This window comes from Suncus etruscus, chromosome 9 (assembly GCF_024139225.1).
Source record: "Suncus etruscus isolate mSunEtr1 chromosome 9, mSunEtr1.pri.cur, whole genome shotgun sequence".
Lineage (NCBI taxonomy): Eukaryota > Metazoa > Chordata > Mammalia > Eulipotyphla > Soricidae > Suncus > Suncus etruscus.
Genome location: NC_064856.1, coordinates 36,539,753 through 36,562,234, shown reverse-complemented (window position 1 = coordinate 36,562,234; position 22,482 = coordinate 36,539,753). Strand labels below are relative to the sequence as shown.

General features: G+C 35.4%; 1 protein-coding gene and 1 non-coding gene across 2 annotated transcripts in view; both read right to left on the bottom strand.

Annotated features, from left to right (window-relative positions):
• CTSC (cathepsin C) overlaps positions 1–22,482 on the bottom strand; it is a 54,491-nt gene that overhangs the window by 3,608 nt on the left and 28,401 nt on the right. The window contains exons 3-5 of the mRNA XM_049781335.1: positions 21,249–21,421; positions 19,532–19,687; positions 12,176–12,291 (exon numbers count right to left, since the gene is read on the bottom strand). Of these exons, the coding sequence (XP_049637292.1) occupies positions 12,176–12,291; positions 19,532–19,687; positions 21,249–21,421 (445 nt within the window). The remainder of the gene's footprint in view (positions 1–12,175; positions 12,292–19,531; positions 19,688–21,248; positions 21,422–22,482) is intronic.
• Positions 20,568–20,730, bottom strand: LOC126019491 (U1 spliceosomal RNA). Its single transcript, XR_007499177.1, has one exon. It is a non-coding gene; the product is annotated as a U1 spliceosomal RNA (small nuclear RNA).

The following is a 22,482-nucleotide window of genomic DNA, read 5'->3' as shown; positions in this document are numbered from 1 at the left end:
TGATCACCCTACATCTCTATGGTCCCCCAAGCCAGGAGCAGTTTCTGAGCACAAAGCTAGGAGTAACCCCTGAGTGTCAACAGGTGTGACCCAAAAACCAAAAAGAAGAAAGAAAGAAAAGAAAGCAAGAAGAAAGAAAGAAAGAAAGAAAGAAAGAAAGAAAGAAAGAAAGAAAAAGAAAGAAAAGAAAGAAAGAAAGAAAGAAAGAAAGAAAGAAAGAAAGAAAGAAAGAAAGAAAGAAAGAAAGAAGAAAAAGAAAGAGGATTTATGTCTGTAACATTATGAGTTCTCAGGCTGAGAGAAAACTTTTGATGGACACAAACAACATAAACTTTTAAATAACTCCAAAGCCACATTTGCTTAATGCATGTTGCATGGAACTAACCTTACCCATAATACAGGTGTTGGAGAGTTAGACATTTTACTTAAATAAGATCGTGGTGGCACATACAGAGTCCAAGAATATGATATTTAAGGTACTCACCAAGGAAGTAAAAATAATAGGCAAGTGGAGGAAATAAAACTGAAGAAACTGGTTCCTAGGATGAAATGGTGACATGCATTTATAAGCAACATCCTCTAAAAAATGGAGCCAAAAGGATAGAAAAACATAAAAAATATATATATAGTTTGATTTGGGAGAGAAGGGATCACAGAAAGCTTTTAAAAATATTTGGAAACACTTCTCTCAAATAGAATTCAGAGGGCAAAGAGACTACTTCTACTGATAATCTGCTAACCAGGCCAAAAAAAATTCAATGCTCAGGTCCTGAGGTGCTGGAGGCCATCAGGATAAATCCAACAGTGCTGGATGATTTTGATTCTGACCTGCAATTTTCTGAACTGAAACTTCTGTCTGCTTCCCCCACCTTTCCAGGTGAGATAAATCTCCTGACTAATATCTCTGAACAACTTTTGGAATTACCCCTCCCTGTTTACAGCTATGTCCTGGCAGCTTCCATTCCCAAAATAAGCTACATTAACTGATTCAGCACTACATCTGAAACAAGAGACTTGCATAAATGAACACATGGCAGTTCTACTCATCAAATTTCACACTGCTCACAATTACTGAGTGAAGATGGGATAACTACAAGGATTCATCCTCAGTGCAGAAGAAACATTTAAACCTGCCACACCCCACTCAGAAAGGACACACACCAAATAGTGTAGTGTCCTCCTGAAAAGGAATTATTTGCCAAAAAGGCCCGCTTAGAGCAGTCAAAATCACTTGACCCTTTGCGTGGATGGTTTGGCAATAATTTTAAATAGTGGCTATAACTATCTCTCTCTTTATTTTTAACCATTATTAGAAATCAGGCCTTAGTAAATTCTTTCTAGGACAGTACTAATCCCGCCAAAAATCTCCCACTTAATAGCTCCCTGTAATTTTTGCTACCTTGGCGCCTAAATTCAGATTTTTCCATAACTTAGCTCAAAACAAAGTAATTTTCAGTTTTCCCCCCCCGAAACTCTGAAACATTCCTCACATTCCACGTGATAATTACCTTTTCCTTCTGTTTTACCCAAAGCAAAGTGAACCCCAAACAAGCTGCCTTTTCACCTTCAGTATTCAGCTCTTTAATATGCTAATTTAAGCCAGAGTCCTCCTTTCTCTCCCAGTTTCTTTGATGTCTAGAATTTGCACCCGCTTTTCCCTGCCTCTACCTTTTAAAAGCTGCCAGCTTAAAAAATAAAATTGTCTCTCGTTCCTGGTAAACGTGAGTCCCCATACTATCTGTGTGGTTTCATTCATTTTTACAATATATTTCCGTCATTCGCCATTCCGCGTGCCCACCTTTTCCCGTGGAATTTTCCCGAACTCCACGAAGGATTTGTTTGCAGGTGCTGTAGACTGCAAACAAAATTTGGCTCGCAGCAGAAACCCAATGGGGAAGACATGTAAAACCCACCAATTTGAATGAACAAAAATGGCATCATTAAAAGCGCAACAACACCAACTAGTTTTGTTTATCCTCAAAGAATGATTTTAGTGAGACCGCAAGGAGATAGTTTAATGAGCACATAGAGACAATATCACAGATGTGAACAAAGCACAAGAACTATAAAAGTCAAAATGAAAAAATAAAACCTATAATCAAAATAACAGAAGTGAATATGGTATGTAATATTAAAAATAGTAGAAAGTGCCACCATCAGAATATTCACATTTGAGGAAAAGTTCAGAGTTGCAAGATGCAAAAAAACTGTAGAAGCTCATGGAATATAGAGAAAATGTCTGAAGTGCACAGAATAACAGAGAATAATGGAATAACTTCAAAAAAACGATAAAAGAATCAGAATATCTAAGGAACATAAAGATGATGAATAAGAACCAATAAAGACATCATGGAGAAATGTGGGTGTAGGCTGTGTGGCAGACCTGGGAGAGTGTCCTCAACAATAAAGGGACTTGAAATGGGTTCATATGGACACCTATAATCTCTTAAATTTGATCCAATGAAGTTAAATACCTGAATGGATGTATTTCTACTAAAGAAATTAAAATGGTAATAAAATGTTCCCCAAAACAAAAGCCATAGTGAGCATGAGCACAGGCCAAATAGTGTACAAGCAAGAGTGGCCCCCATAACAAAGTGACTGTGGTCTCCTCATCCACATGGGCAAAAGCTTACACAGCTACAAGCTGATCTTTCCTACATATATTCCCCCTGAGACCTCACCGTCAGTGGTGAATACTGACAGTGACATAGGAAATAAGCACCTTGATCGTACAAAAGGAACCATGGTAAAGCAGTGCAAAAACCCATGACCACTGTGGGTGAAGACTGCAACCCTGCAGACCCAATCAGTTTTAACCCACTATATAACTTCTTTAAAATGGAGCTCAGAGCAAAATTCATAGGATGTTAAATGATCTAAAAACAAACAAATAAAAAAACAAGACAAATATAACACCAATAAAATAAAAGAGGATAAGAGAGTAAGAGAGCAGAAGAAAAAAAAGTACAAATGGAAATATCAGAACTGAAAAACTTTACCAAGTTTAACCTTGGCCTAAGAGATAAAGGTTTCTCCACCCTTGAAGTATACTGTCATGGGAATAACTACAGGCTCCATACATGCTCTTTTACTTTCCCCTAGGTGATGTCTGGAAACTTTTCACTCAGTCATGGATGATAAAATCAGGCCTCTGTAACTAGAGATCTTAGTATTTGCACAGGTCATGGGTCTGGAGCCAAGGATGGACTCTTTCTTTACAGTTCCAGAAGTTCTGTTTCATTACTGTTGGTTGAAGCCTAGGATAGTGTTTTTTATTATGTTTCCAGAAGTTCTGCTCAGTTGCAGTTATCTCAGTCAGACCTCTGGAATTAGAGATCTTAGTTGTTGTACAGATCATGGGCCAAAGCCTAGGCTAGGGTCTTTCTAACTGCTCCCAAGAAAAGTTCTGCCCAGTCATGGTTGTCACAGTCAGTCTTCTGTAGTTAGCAATATTGGCTTTGCACAGATCAAAGGATGATGTGTCTTCTGATTTCATCTTATTGTTAGGTGATGAGATAAGACAACCTGCTCTTACCTCAAGTTTACAATAAACATTTTTAATAATAATTTTTTATTTAAGTTTTCCAACAAATTTAACAAAGGAAATCATTCACCTCGATATCAGTGGTGGGATACAGTGAAAAACTTCAACAAAGTAAATGCATAACCAAGAACACTTCACCCAGCCAGACTCTTTTTGTGGTTTGAAGGGAGAATACATAGCTTCATGAATGAATAACAGCTCAGTAACTTCACAGACTCAAAACCAACTTTAAACATAGAAAAGATGAGGTACTTAAGGCAAGACAAATATGCAAACATCAAATATCTACCAAAAAAAGGGCACAAAACTATGACAATAATCTCCCTCAATGTCAAGAAACAATACACCAATTTTTGCCCCATTTTATTTTATTTCCTTCAAACAGAACAACATAATTTGAGCCATCTTGTTTCGCTTCACAAATTGGGGGGAAATAATGGAGGGTACCAAGACCAGACAATCATAGAAACATTAAATATAAATTAAAAAATGATCAGACTTGGGTGATGGGAATGTTGCACTGGTGATGGGTGGTGTTCCTTTTATGACTGAAACCCAAACACAATCATGTATGTAATCAAGGTGTTTAAATAAAAAAAAAATTAAAAAAAAAAGAATAGAAAATTCATTTAGGTTTTAGAAGGTACTCATCTATTACAGTATGTGAAATAACAATGCAATCCTTAAAATACTTCTAATTAATGTATTAGCTCATAATTTATCAGTGTATATTCCATGTATATATTGTTCAGTGAATATTCTATTTTTGTGTGTGTATCCTTTTACCTGAAAATAAAATATGAGTTATTCATTTAAAAAAAAGAAAAAAAAAGAAAAATGAAATGTTGGGCTGCAGCCTCCCTCCCATCCTTCATTTTTCTCTCTTTCCTCTTTCCCTCCCTTCCTTCCCTCTAGCCTTCCTTCTTTCCCTCTGTCCTTCCCTCCTTCCTTCCCTCTTTTCCACCCTCCTTCGTTCCCTCCTACCTTCCCTCCCTCCTTCCTTCCCTTCTTCATTCCCTTTCTCCCTCCTTCCTTCCTTCCTTCTTTCCTTCCTTCCTTCTTTCCTTCCTTCCTTCCTTCCTTCCTTCCTTCCTTCCTTCCTTTCTTCCTTCCCTTACTTAACTTCTTCCTTCCCTTTCTCAACTCCTTCCTCCCTCCTTCCTTCCTTCCTTCCTTCCTTCCTTCCTTCCTTCCTTCCTTCCTTCCTTCCTTCCTTCCTTCCTTCCTTCCTTCCTTCCTTCCTTCCTTCCTTCCGTACTGCCTCCCTCCCTCCCTCCCTCCCTCCCTCCCTCCCTCCCTCCCTCCTTTGTGTTTCTTAGTAACTTTTTTCAGAGTATTGCTCTGGGGTCATGTCTGGAAGTGCTCGAGACTATTTGGTACATAGAATTGAATTCTGGCTTCTTGCAAGAAAATTGCATATTCAAACAAGAGAATCATATCTCTCTAACCCCAGAATCCAGAATTGGTAGAGAGTTTTTTTTCAGTTTCTAATAAAAACTAGCCATTAGTAGAATAACTAGTAAAAAAAAAATGATCAGACTTAAACACCAAATCCAAAGCCAACAACAACAGAATAGACACCCAATCTACAACATGCTAGACACAGAGGGACCACTGATACTAGCAGCCCAGAGGGCAAAGGAGGGGCAAAATGGATGCATACTGGGAACAGGGGTGGAGGGAGGACAACATTGGTGGTGGGAATGCCCCTCATTCAATGTCACTATGTACTTAAAAAGTTACTGTGAAAGATTTGTAATTCACTTTGGTCAAAATAAAAATTCATAAAAAAATAATAAATAAAATAAAAAAAAGAGAGACACACAGCAAAATGGATCAGAAAACTTGAATCCAACATTCTACTGCCTGAAATAAAAATATTTGAATGGTCAGAACAAACACAGACTCAGAGTCAAAATTTGGAAGAAAATCCTTCCACCAAACAACTCCCTTAAAAAGACTAGGTGGCTTTATTAATATCAGATCACAGACTAGAGGTTCAAGAAGGTTTTAAGAGACAGTCATTTCTTAATAATCAAGGGATGTGTGTGTGTGTGTGTGTGTGTGTGTGTGTGTACACACGCACACACCTCAGAAAGAATCACAAGCCTAAACATATATACACCTAATGAGGAGTCAGTAAAATAATTTAAAAAACTGCAAATTGACTTGTAGCAATACATTACTAGCAAAACTAATTGTAGTTGGAGACTTTAAAATAACTTTCAACTTTTGAAAGATAAAACAGGATAAAATTCAATAAGGTTATACTGGCTTTGAATGAAGAAATGGGAGGAAATTAATAGATTATTCATGTCCCAAAAGGCATATATACATTCTTGTCCAGTACACATGGACATTCTCCAAGATAGAACACATGGTGGGCTACAAAACAACTTCTTAAAATTAAGATGATAGAAATTATATCAACTGTCTTTTCAGATCATGGTGTTCTGAAAATAGAAATGAAGTACAAACTGAAAGAGAAATAATCATAAAACCTAAAAACTGGCACTGAGCGATAACACGGTGGTATTTGCCTTGCATGTGATCAACCCAGGACAGACCTGGGTTTGATTACCAGCAACCTACATAGTGAGGTGAGATTCTGAGCACCAGCAGGTGTGGCCCCAAATCAAACAAATCAACAAACAAAAAACTATTTGAAAATTAAAGCAGCTCACTACTGAACAACCAGTGGGTCAGAGCACAAATCAAAAGATCCTGAAAACAAAAGAGAATTAGGAAAGAAACTACAAGAATATATGGGACAAAGCAAAAGTGGTATTAAATGGAAATTTATAGCTTTGCAAGCATTTATCATGAAGGGCCTATATAAATAACTTAACAGCACAGCTCAAAAAATGAAAAATAACCAAGAAAATGAGCCAAAAGCAGGCAGGCAGATGGAAATAATAAAACAAAGCTGAAATAAAAAAAATAAAAATAAAAATATTAAAATCCAAAGGATCAGTGAAAGCAAGAGTTTTTTTTTATATTTTTAATTTTTATATATTTTTATATTATATATATATTTTTTTTTTTGTTTTGTTTTTGGGCCACACCCAGCATTGCTCAGGGGTTACTCCTGGCTGTCTGCTCAGAAATAGCTCCTGGCAGGCAAGCGGGGACCATATGGGACACCGGATTCGAACCAACCACCTTTGGTCCTGGATTGGCTGCTTGCAAGGCAAATGCCGCTGTGCTATCTCTCCAGGCCCATATTTTATATTTTTTATCTTGTTTATATTTTTAAATATAAGCAAGGTTGATAAACTATTAGCAATACTTACAATGAAAGAGAGATTAACAAATAGTTACAGAAATGAATGAGGGGTTGTCACAACAGATACTACCAAAATTTAAAGGATAATCAGAGACTACTTTGACAATATTTATGCCATAAAGCAGATTAACCTTGAAGAATAAGATAAATTATTGAACTCCTAAAGCCTCCTAACTTTGATCCAATGAATTAGAATATCTTAACAGACCTATTTCTACTAAGGAAATTGAAACGGTAATCAAAAGTTCCCAAGAACAAAAGCTGAGTCTCAGATGGATTTACTAAAGAATTCTTTTAGACCTCTAAAAAGGAACAATTACAATCATTTTTCAAGCTCATCTAGGAAGCTAAAGAACCAGAAACATGCTCTTTGAGGCTACATTGCCCTAATATAAAAAGCAGACAGAGACACAGAAAAAAGAGAAAGAAATACAGGCCAATATGCTTGATGAACACAAATGCAAAGATCCTCAACAAAATACTAGCACATGAACCCAACTATTCACACAACACGCATTTGATCAGAGGTTAATATTTAAGATTATAATGTACTAGTAAAACTTAACAAGAAAACAACACCTAGGCCCATACATCTAGGCCCATCATAGGGAGAAGAGATGAACAGACATTTCCTCAAAGAAATACAGATGGTCAAAAGCATATGAAAAAGTGTTCCATATCATTAGTCATAGGGAAATGTAAATCCAAACTACAGTGAGCTATCCGTTCATACCACAGAGACTGGCACACATCAATAAGGATAACAAGCAGTAACAGCATGGATATGAAGAGAAAGGGACTCTCATTTACTGCTGATGGGAATGAAGACTGATCCAGCCTTTTTAAAAAAACAATGTGGATATTCCTCAAAAATGTAGAAATTGAGTTCCTATATGACTCAGTAATACCATTCGTGGGAATATACTTTAGGGACCCAAAAACACAATATTGAAAAGGCATTTGCACTCCTGTGTTCATTGTAGCACTATTCATAATAGCCAGAATCTGGAAACAACTCATGTGCCCAAGAATAGATGAGTTGATAAAGAAATTGTGGTACATCTATACAATAGAATGCCACATAAGTGTTAGGAAAATTGAAGTTATAAAAATCTACTTATACATGGATGGATATGATAGTATTATGCTGAGCAAAACAAGTTCAATTTCTAGGGACCGAAAAAAATGAACATACTTATCTGTGGAATATTAAAAAATAGTTTGAAAATAATACCCAAAGACAAAAGATGGGGACTAGGAGGACTGGTCTATGGTAGCCAGTTTGCTACAAAGAGCAGCCACGTGCACTTAGGACAGAGAAGGAACTACTAAGACAAAAACAGTTGGGAATATTCACTTTGGACAAGAACTGGGTGCTGAAAGGAAAGAGATAAGCATGATACCCCTTCAGTAACCATATTGTAAACCAGTATTTAAATGAAGAAAAAGGAACAAAGAAAGTGAGTGAGAAAGAGTGAAAGAAAGTGTGTGTGTGTGTGTGTGAGAGAGAGAGAGAGAGAGAGAGAGAGAGAGAGAGAGAGAGAGAGAGAGAGAGAGAGAGAGAGAGAGAGAGAGAGAGAGTCAGATTGGGGAGAGAACAAGTGGGGAATGAAGGAAACAAACTTGGGACATTGGTGGCACAAAATGTGCACTGGTGAAGGAATGGGTGTTGAATGCTATATAACTGAAACTCAAGAACAACTTTGTAACTGTTTCTCATGGTGATTTAAAATACATATTTCTTTAAAAAAGAAATAATAACATTTCTATAAGCTGGCAACTAAATACAAGAAATCTCGAGGGTCCCAGCAAAAAATAGTTCAAACAGGAAAGCTCTATGCTCATAATGACAAAAATCAAAAATAGATCAACACTGAATAAAGAAAAGAATGCTTATTATAAGATTTACAATAGATCTAGCAAATGACACTCTATATACCAGAAGAGATTGAAGAAATACAAAGATTTAATAAAATGAACACAAAGAATACTCAACCAGATAATGACTAAGGTTTGATGAAAAATTATGTCGCTCAGGGCCAGACAACAGATTAGGAAATTTGTAGCCTTGAAACCAGTTTTGCAAGAAGTATTAATGGAGTTTCTGAAAAGAAAGAATTAACTTCCTAGCACATGGCATTGAGTATGGCACTTACAGAACTTAGGAATGCTCTCCACTAAATTAAGAAAGATATATTTACTCCTAGTCTGCTAAGACATTTTTATATATTTTCAACAAATAATAAATACTATAATTTAGAACATTTATATAAAGTAGGCTACTTAAATATCACATAATGTAGTATCCTGTTTAGTTCCTGATTCTGTATCTACTTTAAAGGGATTTTTTAGGTTGTCTCCCTGCAAGCAGTTACTACACTGAAAACTAAGTTATGTGCTTTGCTCTTGAAATTACTCAATGATAATTTTTCTTATAATAATGTCTCTCCTTCAAGGCATGGACAGTAAATATTTCAATTAATAAACAGATAAGGCCTGTGTTATTACTATAAAATACCAAAACCATAAAGTAAACAGCACTTTCAAAGGCTCTCAAAAAAGGTCCCATTTTGGTCCACCCAGCTATGGTCGGCCCATGGCAGCTACAGAAATCATGTCTTAATATTAATCACAAAATCCACATCAGCTAATCATCCAGCACTTCAGTCACATGTAATTCAAGGTTGTTCTATTACAGAAATCATAAGAATAAAATGAAATGAAAACTTGCCTAAAGGTTTAACATTTCCCAAATTTATAAATTGCCAAGGTAATCAATGTCTCTTTTCAAAGACAGGCAGAGCCTAGATTCCAATAGAATCATTATCCCTAAGAAGACGGAAATACACCCCCCCAAAAAAAGGGCAACACAATAACAATACATCAAAAAACAGAAAAGGTACTAATTCCTTAGGAGCTCAGAAATAAGTGCATTTCTTCTACCTCAAGTAGATATGGTGGTTTTACAGGGTTTGACTATGTTCAAATTATACCTTCTAAGAGTGAGGAGCACAGTGAAGAAAGAAGTAAGGAAGATATATGGAAGGAGTAAGGATTCTTTTTTCTTCTCTTTTCTCCCTCTAAACAATAAGCTGTGTGACAACGGGCAAATCATGAGAACTTCCTAGAATTTTGTTGTTGATATTGGGTAATACCTGGCTGTGTTCAGGGATTTACTCTTGATGTACACTCAAGAATTACTTCTGGTGGTCCCAAGGGTACCATATAAGATGCCAGAGATTGGCCCCAGGTCAGCCATGTGCAAAGCAAATGCCCTATCCACTGGATTATTGCTCCGGTTCCTGGAATTTGTTTTTTTCTTGTAGCTGGTAAATAGAACGCAATGCAGTTCAAGATCTCTGGATATGAACTCTAATAGCATGCATTTTATACAGAATTATTTGAATAAACTAAATAATAAATAAAAAAAACTCTACATTTCCTAATTAATAATGGTCAAAGAAAAAAACCACTCTTCCCTTGAAGCATAATAATAAAGAGTATTACTGAAAGAACAAAACAAGCTTATCTTTTCCAATTTCATGTATATCTTATCTATCAAACTTTAAGGTAAACCTGGCTACAGAATGTTACTTAAGGTTGCCTTTCAAATATAAATGTAAACCTTGCAATATTTCTATTTTTCAATTTTTTCTTGGCTCTCTGAAGAGAAAGTTGACTAAGAAAGAAAGCAGTCAGCTACAAAATCTTAGTCATATATCTTCCTTAAAAGAAGACTCCTAAATACATGATTCTCTCTAGTACTACACAAGATGCCAAAGATTGAGAGCTCAATTAAAAAGCAATTCCACTATCAAAATCAATGCGTTTTATATGACCCATGCCCATGTCTGTAAAAATCTTATTAATACTCAATGATTATGAAACATGGAGATAATAAAATATTTGACAAAGCTACAAAAGACAACCAATGTCACTGAATTTGACTTAGAAAGTTAATTTGTTTTTCTGAATTATATTTTCAGAGTCAGTCAATTATATCTTTGGTGAGCAAACCATTCAATCTTCCCTATTCTCTTAATTAATTTTAAAAACACTAATCATCATATTTTTATTTTAATGTTTTTCCTCAAAGTTTTCGCTATACTGTAAGTCACTGATTATAAGAATCTTTACATATTAGATTATATATTCTTAGTTTATCAAAATAAAAATTTCTAACAGCATTGGATGAATGCTCTAAACATTCTCTGCAGCACAGCAGAAGCATCCATATTCCAGATCCTCACTAATCAATAATTAGAAAAAATATTAATTTGTTCATATTGGCAAATATTTACTAACAGTACATTTTAATCAAACATCTACCTTTAAATTCACTTCTTATTAATTTTTTACTTTGAAATTTCTCTTATTTCCAATAGCACTTTTCCCAAAAGGAAAAGGTGGGCAAATTTCAGATTTCATGCTTTGTAGATCTAAACTGAAGTGTCACAGAATGACTGGTACAAAGGAAAGACAGCTGGAGTTATGTGACAAACAGGAACCTGGCTCGCTGACTGGCTGCTACCAGTCAGTTGGTACTACTACTACTATCAGCTTTGCCCATTACAAATGCTCTAAAAGAATTCAGTCAGCATGGGAGTGAAGATTTGGTAGTGAATTCTTGAGAAGCAAAGGAGGTTGATTTTCAGTTAATTTTCAGAAAATGGAAAGAATGGGTTATTTCTGGGTCTTATAAAGTTAAAATCTTAACACCAATAGGGACACTTTCAGAAAGTAAATAGTCTACTTATATTACAGTAATGAATCAGTGAGGTGTACTATAATTATTTTCAGAGTAGTTTAATGTCATATTATGTCATGAAATGAAATGAAAAACTCTTATACTATTAAAATATCAACTTCACCAGAATAAAATTTAAGGGCCCACTTACTGGGCTGCTACAGTAATGAAACACTATATAATAGGAATGGGAGTATAAATCACAAAGAAATAATTCAGCAGTAGTAATATCAATACAACTCTATGCAATTCATCATTTCTACAGAAGTTTTTCTAAAAGAGAGGGCAAATGAGCTTAGTCTTATATGTCTCTGAATAATTTCAGAAGCTACTTCAAACATGTACTCAGAAGAATAACAAATAAATGGGTGGAAGACATGATCTATTACCATAATAAGTCATGAATACAAAAGGAAGAAAGTATTGATTAGCTATATATTTTCTATGTATAAGTTATATATATATATTATATACACATTTTTCCATTCTACTAATATGAATCCTACTTATTTCATTTTCTATCCCCAGAACTTATACATGGCCTGACATACAATACTGTAGGATGAATTAATGAAGAATTGGACTTCTTTTTTACCTTGGTTTCGAACTGAGGAAACATAATTAACGCCATTAACATCTCTCCAGTCCCAGAATTCTGGCAATTTTAAACTCTCTGCATGCATTTCAGCAGTCAATGGTGCAGGTTTGGGCCTAGGAGGAAAATATGCATTTCATATCAGTATAAAATCATCTCTTAGAGAATGATTCCTTTACTTCTAAATACATTTCAAACACCTTAGGCTATGTTCTAAACTCAGACTCAAAGCAGACTTGTCCCATCAATGTAGCAATGTGCCAACTATGCAGACATGTGGCAATCATCACTAAGTTATATAAATGGCTTTCATTTCCATTTCATTTTCAGAATAAAAATTTTTCTTTTAAGTGACATTGGTTTAGTATCCTTCTGTGATTGTATTTTTGCATATACACAAGTAGATGCAGTATTTTATTTTTTACTAAGAAAGAAACCATAGGAAGCTGCAGATAATCGACAAAATAGACAGAAAACAGAGAAAATATTAATTTTGACTCAGAATATATTGGTGGTGATAGAAAGGTGATAAGATAATGTAGGTCCTACTTAATAAGCAGTGGATGACAACCCCGATTTTGGTCCTATAACAACATGAGGATCATGAAAAATATGGCAACAGTGAAAGGTTTCTGACGCAGTGATTAAGAATTAATTACAAAGAAAATTAATTACAAAGAAAATCAAGTTGTTTCTGGAGTATCCATCATGTTGCATTTCTCTGGCAAAAAAAGGCACATGTAAAAATAGTTTAGGAAGTACTGATACTAGGGCAAAATGGAAATATTATGCAAATTAAAAAAATCACTCACAATCCCTGCCATGTAATGGGCACAAGGAAACATAAAAGGCTGCTTCTTCCTCCCTGCTTTATTTTCTGCTTTCATGCATGAGAAAGCCTAGAAAGCTCCCAGGGAATATAATGTCACCAGGACTCACAAGCAAGGTAGGCTGTCTCTACCTGAGATGAGATGAGTGACCACTCTGACCACAGAGAAGTGTGACCACTCTGCTTTGCTTAGCAGCCATGCGTATCTTCTAGCCAATGAACACCAGCACAGTACGTAGTAAAGACCACACTACAAACGTGTCAATAGGGAAACAATACAGGAAAACACTATGCATAGAGAATGATGATGGCAGCTCTGATGACCCAAAAAGTCTCAACCACCTAATTAGCCTCTCAGAAAAGTATAGGAAAGAATTATGGAGGATGTTCATAGAACTCAAAGATAGCATATATAGAGCTGAACAGAACACAAATATAGAAATCAGAAAACTCCAGGGGCCAGAGAAGTGGCGCAGTAGTAGGGCTTTTGTTTTGCACGCAATTGACCCAGGATAGACTGTGGTTTGATCCCCGACATCCCACATGGTCCCCCAAGACAGGAGAGATTTCTGAGCAAATAGCCAGGTGTAACCCCTGAACATCACTAGGTGTGGCACACACACACACACAAAAAAAGAAATCAGAAAACTCCAAACTAAAATAAAGGGACTCAAAAATTTAGTAGATAAAATAAAATCCTCAGTGAAAAGCCTCTTAAACAGGGTAAGAGCAGCTCCCATATGATCCAGCTATACCATTCCTAGCAATATACCCCTTGAACACAAAACTACAGTTAAAAAATCTGGCTATTTATAGCAGCCAAAATCTGGAAACAACCAAGATGCCCTTCAATAGATGAATGACTAAAGAAACTGTGGTACATATACACAATGGAATATTATGCAGCTGTCAGGAAAGATGAAGTCATGAAATCTTCCTATATATGGATGTACATGGAATCTATTATGTTGAGCAAAATAAGTCAGCAGGAGAGAGATAGACACAGAATAGTTTCCCTCATCTATGGGTTTTAAGAAAAAATTAAAGACATTATTGTAATAAGGCCCATAGACAATAGAGTTAAGGGCTGGAAAGTCCGAACGACTGGCTCACAATTTGAAGCTCACCACAACAAGTGGTGAATGCTGTTAGGGAAATAAATACACTAATATCTAGCATGACAATGTTAAAGAATGAAGGAAGTAGAATGCTTGTCTCAAATACAGGTAGAAATGGGGGAGGAGGACACTGGTGGTGGAAATGTTGCACTGGTGAAGGGGGGTATTCTGTTTATGACTGAAACCCAACTACAATCATGCTTGTAATCATGGTGCTTAAATAAAGATTTATATATTTTAAAAATAAAATAAAACTGCATAGTATTGGAATAAAGGCAGACCCTCATATTAGTTGAATAGACGCGAGTATTCAGAAAATGTCTACCAGACATACTATGAATTTATATTTGATAAAGGGGCAAGAAATGCAAACAGAGCAGGAAAGTTTCTTCTACATTTGGTGTTGGGACATCTGCTCAGCTACTTGGAAAACATCAAACTCAGACTTCTGTCTAACACTATGCACAAAGGTCAAATTCAAATAGATTAAAGATCTTGATATCATACTGAAACCACAAGGTACATAGACAACATGAAGATAAAACACTCCATGACATTGAGACTAAAGGCATCTTCAAGGAGGAAACAGCACTCTCCAAATGAGTGAAAGCAGAGACAAACAGATGGGAATATATTAAACTGAGAAGCTTCTGTACCTCAAAGGAAATAGTACCTAGGATACAAAAGCCACCCTCAAAATGGGAGAAACTTTTTACCCAACACTCCTCAGATAAGGGGCTAATTTCTAAGATATACAAGTTACTGACTGAACTTACAAGAAAAAAATATTTAACCCTATCAAAAAATGGGGAGAAGAAATGAACAATTTCTTTAGGAAGAAATACAAATGGCCAAAGAGAACATGAAAAAAATGCTCCACATCATTAATAATCAGTGAGATGCAAATCAAAACAACAATGAAGTACCATCTCACACCAAAGAGACTGGCACACATCACAAAGAATAAGAACAATCAGCGCTGGCAGAGATGTGGGGAGAAAGGAACTCTCATTCACTGCTGGTGGGAATGTTGTCTAGTCCAGTCTTTATGGAAAACAATATGGAGATTTCTTAAAAAACTGAAAATTGAGCTCCCATAGGATCCAGCTATACCACTCCTAGGGATATACCCTAGGAACACAAAAACACAATACAAAAATAACTTCCTCACACCTATATTCATTTCAGCATTATTTGTAATAGCCAAAATCTGAAAACAACCAATATGCCTTTCAACAGATGAATGGTTAAAGAAACTAGGATATATATACCCAATGGAATATTATGCCGTTGCCAGGAGAGTTAAAATCATGAAATTTTCCTATACATAGATGGACATGTAACTATTATGCTGAGTGAACTAAGTGAGGTGGTGTGAGAGAGATACAGAATAGTCTCACTCATCTATTCATGTTTTAAGAAAAATAAAGGACATTATTTAATAGTGCCCATAAATGAGGAACAGAAGGACCAGCTCACGATTTGAAGCACAACACCAAGAGTGGTGAGTGCAGTTAGAGAAATTACTACACTAACAACTACCATGACAATATTAATGAGTGATAGAAGTAGAATGTCTGTTTCAAATACAGGCAGGGGGTGGGGAGGAGGGAAATGGGGGGCATTAATGTTAAGAATGTTGCACTGGTGAAGGGGGTTGTTCTTTTATGAATGAAACACAACTACAATCATGTTTGTAATCACAGTGTTTAAATAAAGTATTGTTAACAAAATCATTCACATGAGCAAACAAAAATCCTGAGAATACTAATGGACAAATTTAAGGACAAGAGACAATGCAGAAATTAAGGGGCTTGTCTTGTTGGCCACTGCCATTATTCGAACCTCTGAACAGAATAAGTTCTCCTGATCACTGCCAGGAATGGTCCTGAAGCATTTCTGCATTTGATCAAAAGTTAAAAAATCTTAAGATAAGATAGATAATATAAGAATTAAGTGTTTTCTTAATCTCTTTATGCAGCAAACACTTGTTCAATTTCTGGTACTGAATGTGATTTCCTAGTACTTCCAGGAATGATCCCTGAACATAAAGCTGGGTATAAGCCCTGAGCATTGCTGGATGCAATCCACCAGTCCTCATTCCCAAACAAAAATGAACACATTCCATATTACAGATAGATGTCAATTTGTTTTACACTAAAATATTAAGCAAGGCTGGAACAATACTAAAAAGTCTATTTTACAAAAATGAATGAAAGATGCTCATTGGCCATATGACACACACATTAGTCTCTATAAAAAATAAGCATCCATTAATATCATAAAATGTTGACTTGGATAATAATCATGGAATAAGGTACAAAATATACATATATATGCCTTGTGGAATATTTTATGTAAATGGCAGGCAAAAAATATATCAAAAAATCATGGAAATATTTTCTACTATTTCTGAACAACAAGGTGCACCAAGGATTTCACAATCTGATTTCAAATTAAGAGGCCAACAGATTGAATAAATTAATATATATCTACTAATTGTACTGAATATACTTAAGAATATACTAATTAATATGAAAGAAAAAAATGAAGTATGGCATCATTTTAGGGCAAGTAATTTCAAGTATCTCAGAGTCTTACTGACCTGCTACAGACAATTCCATCACCTAAGTTAACTTTACACCAGAAAAATGATTGACTTCCATTAAATAATCCTTTATTCCCTAAGATTTACATTAAACTTTAAATAAAACAGTTAGACAGAGTGATCATACTCATTTGTGGAATATAAAAAGCATAGTATGAGAATAATATCCAAAGATAATAGAAACAAGGGCCAGGATCGCTGGACCATAGAAAGAAACTTGTCACAAAGATGGGGCAGGGGTACTGTAATTAGGCCAGGTATCTCTGTGACAATGGTAGTTGTAAATGGTCACTCTGGACAAGAGCTGTGCATTGAAAAGTGATATGTATGATATCTTTTCAAGTAACAACTTTGCAAACCACAGTGCATAAAATGACAAAAGAAAAAGAAGTATCTGCCATAAAGTGAAACTGGAGGGTGGGATCAAGAGGGAAGACATTGGTGGAAGGAAGTATATATTGGTGAAGGGATGGGTGATTGAATGTTGGATAACTGTAATTCAATTATGAACTACTTTGTAACTATGTATCTCAGGGTGATTCAATAATAAAACATAAATAAATGAAAGTAAAGTATAAATCACCAACCCCCTACTCAGAATATATTTAGTCTTTGTGTAGCCCTTAACATATGGCAATTATTATAACACCCATTATCAACATTCATGCCAAGAAGATTAAGTATGACACTTGTGGGGCCGGAGATAGCGTGGAGGTAAAGCGTTTGCCTTGCATGCAAAAGGACGGCAGTTCGAATCCTGGCATCCCATATAGTCCCCGAGCCTGCCAGGAGCAATTTATGAGTATAGACCCAGGAGAAACTCTTGAGTGCTGCCGGTGTGACCCCCCCAAAAAAACCACAAAACAAACAAAAAAAAAAAAACAAAAAAAAGTATGTCACTTGTACAATTAAGAAACTCCATTAACTCTCTCCTTCGTATCATTCTAAAAGGCAAAGTATTACAACCTGATGTGTCTATATCCCTATATTTCACACACACTCACACATATATGAAATGAAAGTAATAACTGAAGTCCAATGCTCTCAAAATGAAGAGCATAAAGAAGAAATTGGGGATGAAGAAGTGCATTGCAAACACCACAGGTACACTTTGGTACTGGACCTCAATCATTCTCAAACTGTTTTAAGAATATGATAAAAGCTCTGGTCTTAAGAGATTCCCACAAACACAAGTTTTAAGTAAAATGCCATTTTATGTAAAATGTTACTTTACAAGCTCCCTAAACCTCAGGTTAAGAATCTCTGATTATGTCACTTGATTATTAGAACTTATTTAGAAATAAAAATACTTATGCAAAACATTTTTCACTTCAGTCAATTCTATCTCATCTTAAAGAGTCTATAAAAACTCATATTAAAAAGTAGTATTTTATAAAGCTGATCCTTCCTTAAGATAAAGGTGGTTAAGTGGAGAGAAAGCATAGGTATAAAGAGTTCCATGGAATCATGGCACATGTCATATGGCATAACTGTTTTTGTGAGGCTCAATGCCAATAACATGTTTTCTGAGTGACTTCCTTGCAATTTTGTTTGAACCTATCTCAGTTACTGAATTCATATTCCAAGCTGACAAACATACAGATTGCCTCCAATTTAGTGAGTCCTAGAGGAAAATATGATATGTTCCTTTCTTGCATTTTAATTAACAAGACTACTCATAATGAATTTGAAAATTTTTAGGAAATATGTTCAGAATTTTTCTGAAAAAGGTTAGAATTATTAGAGAATAATATCAGATGGATTAAAAATACAGCACACAACTAAAAATATCAGAAATAAAGAAGTTTTGTCTGCAAATAAAAAACTTGCAGTGCATTTAAGTTGTTTATAATTAACTGCTTAGTAGACTATTCAACAATAAACTTTAAACCAAGGACTTGTTATTAACACTGTACTCTTTGAAAATTAGTCTATCTACCTACATACCAGGTTCCTATTAGTTTCTAGTTCCCTATCATTCAGTCATATCAATTTCTCTTAAAGAATATAGGGCATCATTAGAATATAGCCACTTAGTAAGGGTTTTGGAATGATATGCTACAATACACAACTATAATCTGAGGAAATAAAAGTAAACAACCAAATTCTTGACCATATTAATTTAAAATACTAAATAATAATTTCAAAATAAGAAATATAGCATGAAGTTTATAGCTAAAGATGGGAAGTTACAATTTTGAATGATAGAAACGAATAATAAATAAGGAACAATTTTTCAGGAATTTAAACAGAAAGAGGTTTTGGACATTTTAAAGATTACAAATTTCACAGTTATTATAGACAAGTTGAGCTAGGTCATTTTGAGGCAAAGGGAATAATATGATAGCAAGCAAAGTTCTCATTAAGTGCATACTAATATTTGAAGACAGGTAAGGTATAGTCGTGGTCAAATTTGTATGACGAAGTTTATGTATTAGAAAACAGGTAGTAAGACAATCATAGCAAAATACAAGTAGATGAAACAGACAGCATTTCATAGAGTGACTAAAAATGGGATCAGAAATAGGAAAATATAGGAGAACTGATTCATAATGAAGGAGAGATGACAGAGTCTTATGCCAGTTAGTGAAAATTGAAAAGGAGCAAAGGGAGATACGTGACAAAAGCTATAAAAATGATTTGAAACATTAGATAATGTGCGAAGGAGAGCAATAACAGAAAAAGATAAAAAATTAAAGTTGGAATGACCAATAAAATGGTGAGTGAACCAGGGAGAGCTGGTTGGAAGGACAGCATTCACACAGCACCTTCATTAGTGAAACAGATGGGTGCTTTATTACCTTGGGATACTATGACGGTAACCACCAGCTCTCTGCATCATCTGTCTCAGTGTAAGCTTCTCATATTCTTTGTATACGGTTGCAGTCCAGGACTTCTGAACGGCATTGATAGTTTTCACAAATTTGTGGTTATATTTGTAAAACCTGTTAGAATAGCTGCCAACAAAAGTACAATAGTTTAAGATATTCTTGTTACTAACGTAAATAGATGCCAGGAAAATAGGAATCTTATACTATGAGATTGAATTGAAAGTGGGGACAATGGATATGACTCAAGTGGGAGAATACATGCCATGCCCTATATGTAAAATTTAAGATCTTATCCTAGGTACCACATCTCCCAGCCCCCAACATTGTTCAGTGATAGTCCTGGCTTCTAGTCCTGGCTACAAATACGGCCCCAAACAAGAATAAAAAAAAATAAAGTGGTACAATTTCATGGGGGGAAAAAAGTATAAAAACAATCTAAAATGGAAATGTCTTCCTGTGAGAACAATAAAAAATAATAGGTATATGTAAAGATGTTAAATAAAACAATTTTTGTACTTTAATATTTTATAAGCATTATTATATTTAAAATAGGAAGTATTTAAAACAATAATGGTACTTCCTACATTTTTATATTACTATTATTATATTACATTATATTGCCTGTTCAGTCAAAATGTCTAGATTATTTAGTAATAAGTGCCTTAAGTTTGTTAAATAAATTTAAAAAATCAGATATTTGTACAGAATAAATTTTTTCTGTTTTATTTTTTGGGCCATACGCATGCTTAGTTCCTGGCTCTTTGCTTAGGGCTTACTCCTAGAAGCACTCAGGGGACCATATGCAGTTTCAGGGATTGAACACATGTAGGCTGCATGGAAGGCAAGCATGCACCTTACCCACTAATGACCAAGAATTTTAATTTCAGTCACTTACTGCTTGATTAATATTTATGTTCAATTAATAATAAATATTTTTCTTTATAAGTCACTGCAATTCTGTGGACATTATATAACATCTACATTTTTTTCTTTTCTTTTTTTTTATCAGGGGAGAGCACAAAAGCAGTCCCCCACTACCACAAATTATGCAGTTGAGTTTCCCACATTTGGGGAAATCGCAGGAGTCAGCACATCCAGAGTGCATGGATAAGTCTTGCCTTGGGGAAACCACCTTTGTGATCATGGTATCTTTCCTGCCAGGTAAGTATAACATCTACATTTTTAAAACCATTTAGTATTTTAGTGTTAGGATAACTCAGTAATCAGGATTTACAGTACTCCTAAAATATTAGGCTCTGCATTCAGGGATCTCTTGTGCAGGTTTCGGGGACCATCACCATTTTCCCCAATCTCCCTCCTCCCCACCCCACCCCCGCCTATACTCTAGACAGGTTTCCTACTTCCCTTATTTATTCACATTGTTATGATAGTTCTCAGTGTAGTTATTTCTCTATCTGCACTCACCACTCTTTGTGGTGAGCTTCATGTCATGAGCTGGCACTTCCAGCCCTCCTCTCTTTTGTCTCTGAGAATTATTGCAAAAATGTCTTTCATTTTTCTTAAAACCCATGATGAGTGAGACTATTCTGCATCTATCTCTCTTCCTCTGATTTATTTCACTCAGCATAATACATTCCATGTACATCCATGTATAGGAAAGCGATATGGAGATTCCTCCAACCTTTATGGAAAAAACTAAATATATCTTTCATGTGTGACCACTTACTTTTCCTCTTTCTGGAGAGTCGGAGAATGTACCATGTTCACATTCACTTTCTCCAAGGCAGCTCCCACCTTTTTTCCAGTGAAACAAGCCCAGTTCCGGCCTAGCACATCATGCACCCACCCAGGCATTGTCTCGTTGCAGTAACTAGTGACATTTTTGCCGTCTTCTTTATACTGTAATAAAGTAAGGCAAGGAGAAGTTTCTGAATCTGTGTCCAAAATCAGGTCTAATTCTCAGAACCTACATCACAATAAGTATGCCCTTTCTCTTTATCATCAGGGATAGCCTCTGCCAACAAAAATACCCTTAGAAGTTACATTCCTAAGATTTTATTCAAAATGAAAGAAATAAGCATTGTTATAATTAACACTGTTGATCACTTCTCCACCCAAAACAAACACTGTAAACAAAAGGTAGGGAAAAGAAATAAACATTTTTAGAGCATGTGTCATGTTTTAGGCATTTTATAAACATTCATTTATAGGGGGCTAGAACGATATCACAGCAGATAGAGCATTTGCCTTGTATAAAGCAAGCTGACCCAGGTGTAATCCTTGGCATCCCATATGGTCCCCTGAGTCTGCTAGGAGTAATTTGTGAGCACAATGCCAGGAGTAATCCCCAAGCACTACCAGGTGTGGCCCAAAAAGAAAAAAGAAGAAAAAAGGAGGGGCAATAAAGATGCAGGCACTGACTGATCAGTGAGTTAATAAAGTTTTCAGCAAGAATAAGTAGCCCCTCCTTAAGAGAAGTAAGATTAAGTGGCAGAAATCAGTTTTTCTCAGTATCTTTTCAAAGAAGATTCGTAGCAGCAAACAATTAGAACAAATGATCAACTTATATAGATTTAAAGAAAATCCTTTTTTTAATCTCATGAAGTTTATAGATATTTCAATTCTCAAGAAGCTAAAGCCACTTAGTAAATAATCTCTTTATTTCTCTAAGAAAGGCTCCTTTTCAATGTCATTTTCAATGTTGATAACTAAAAACAACCATAAAGTGATAGATTTCCAGATTTGAATTCAAATATTTGGCTTCTTATCACTTCTTCATGCAGGGAACACTAATCCAGAGTGAGTTCAATTTGGGAGGCAAAAAAGAAGAATAAAGCCAAATTTTTGAGAAAGAGTTTATGTACAGCAGGGGTCTCAAACTCAATTTACCTGGGGGCAGCAGGAGGCAAAGTTGAGGTGAGGCAGGGCTGCATAAGAGATTTCACCAAAAAAAGTTCTCA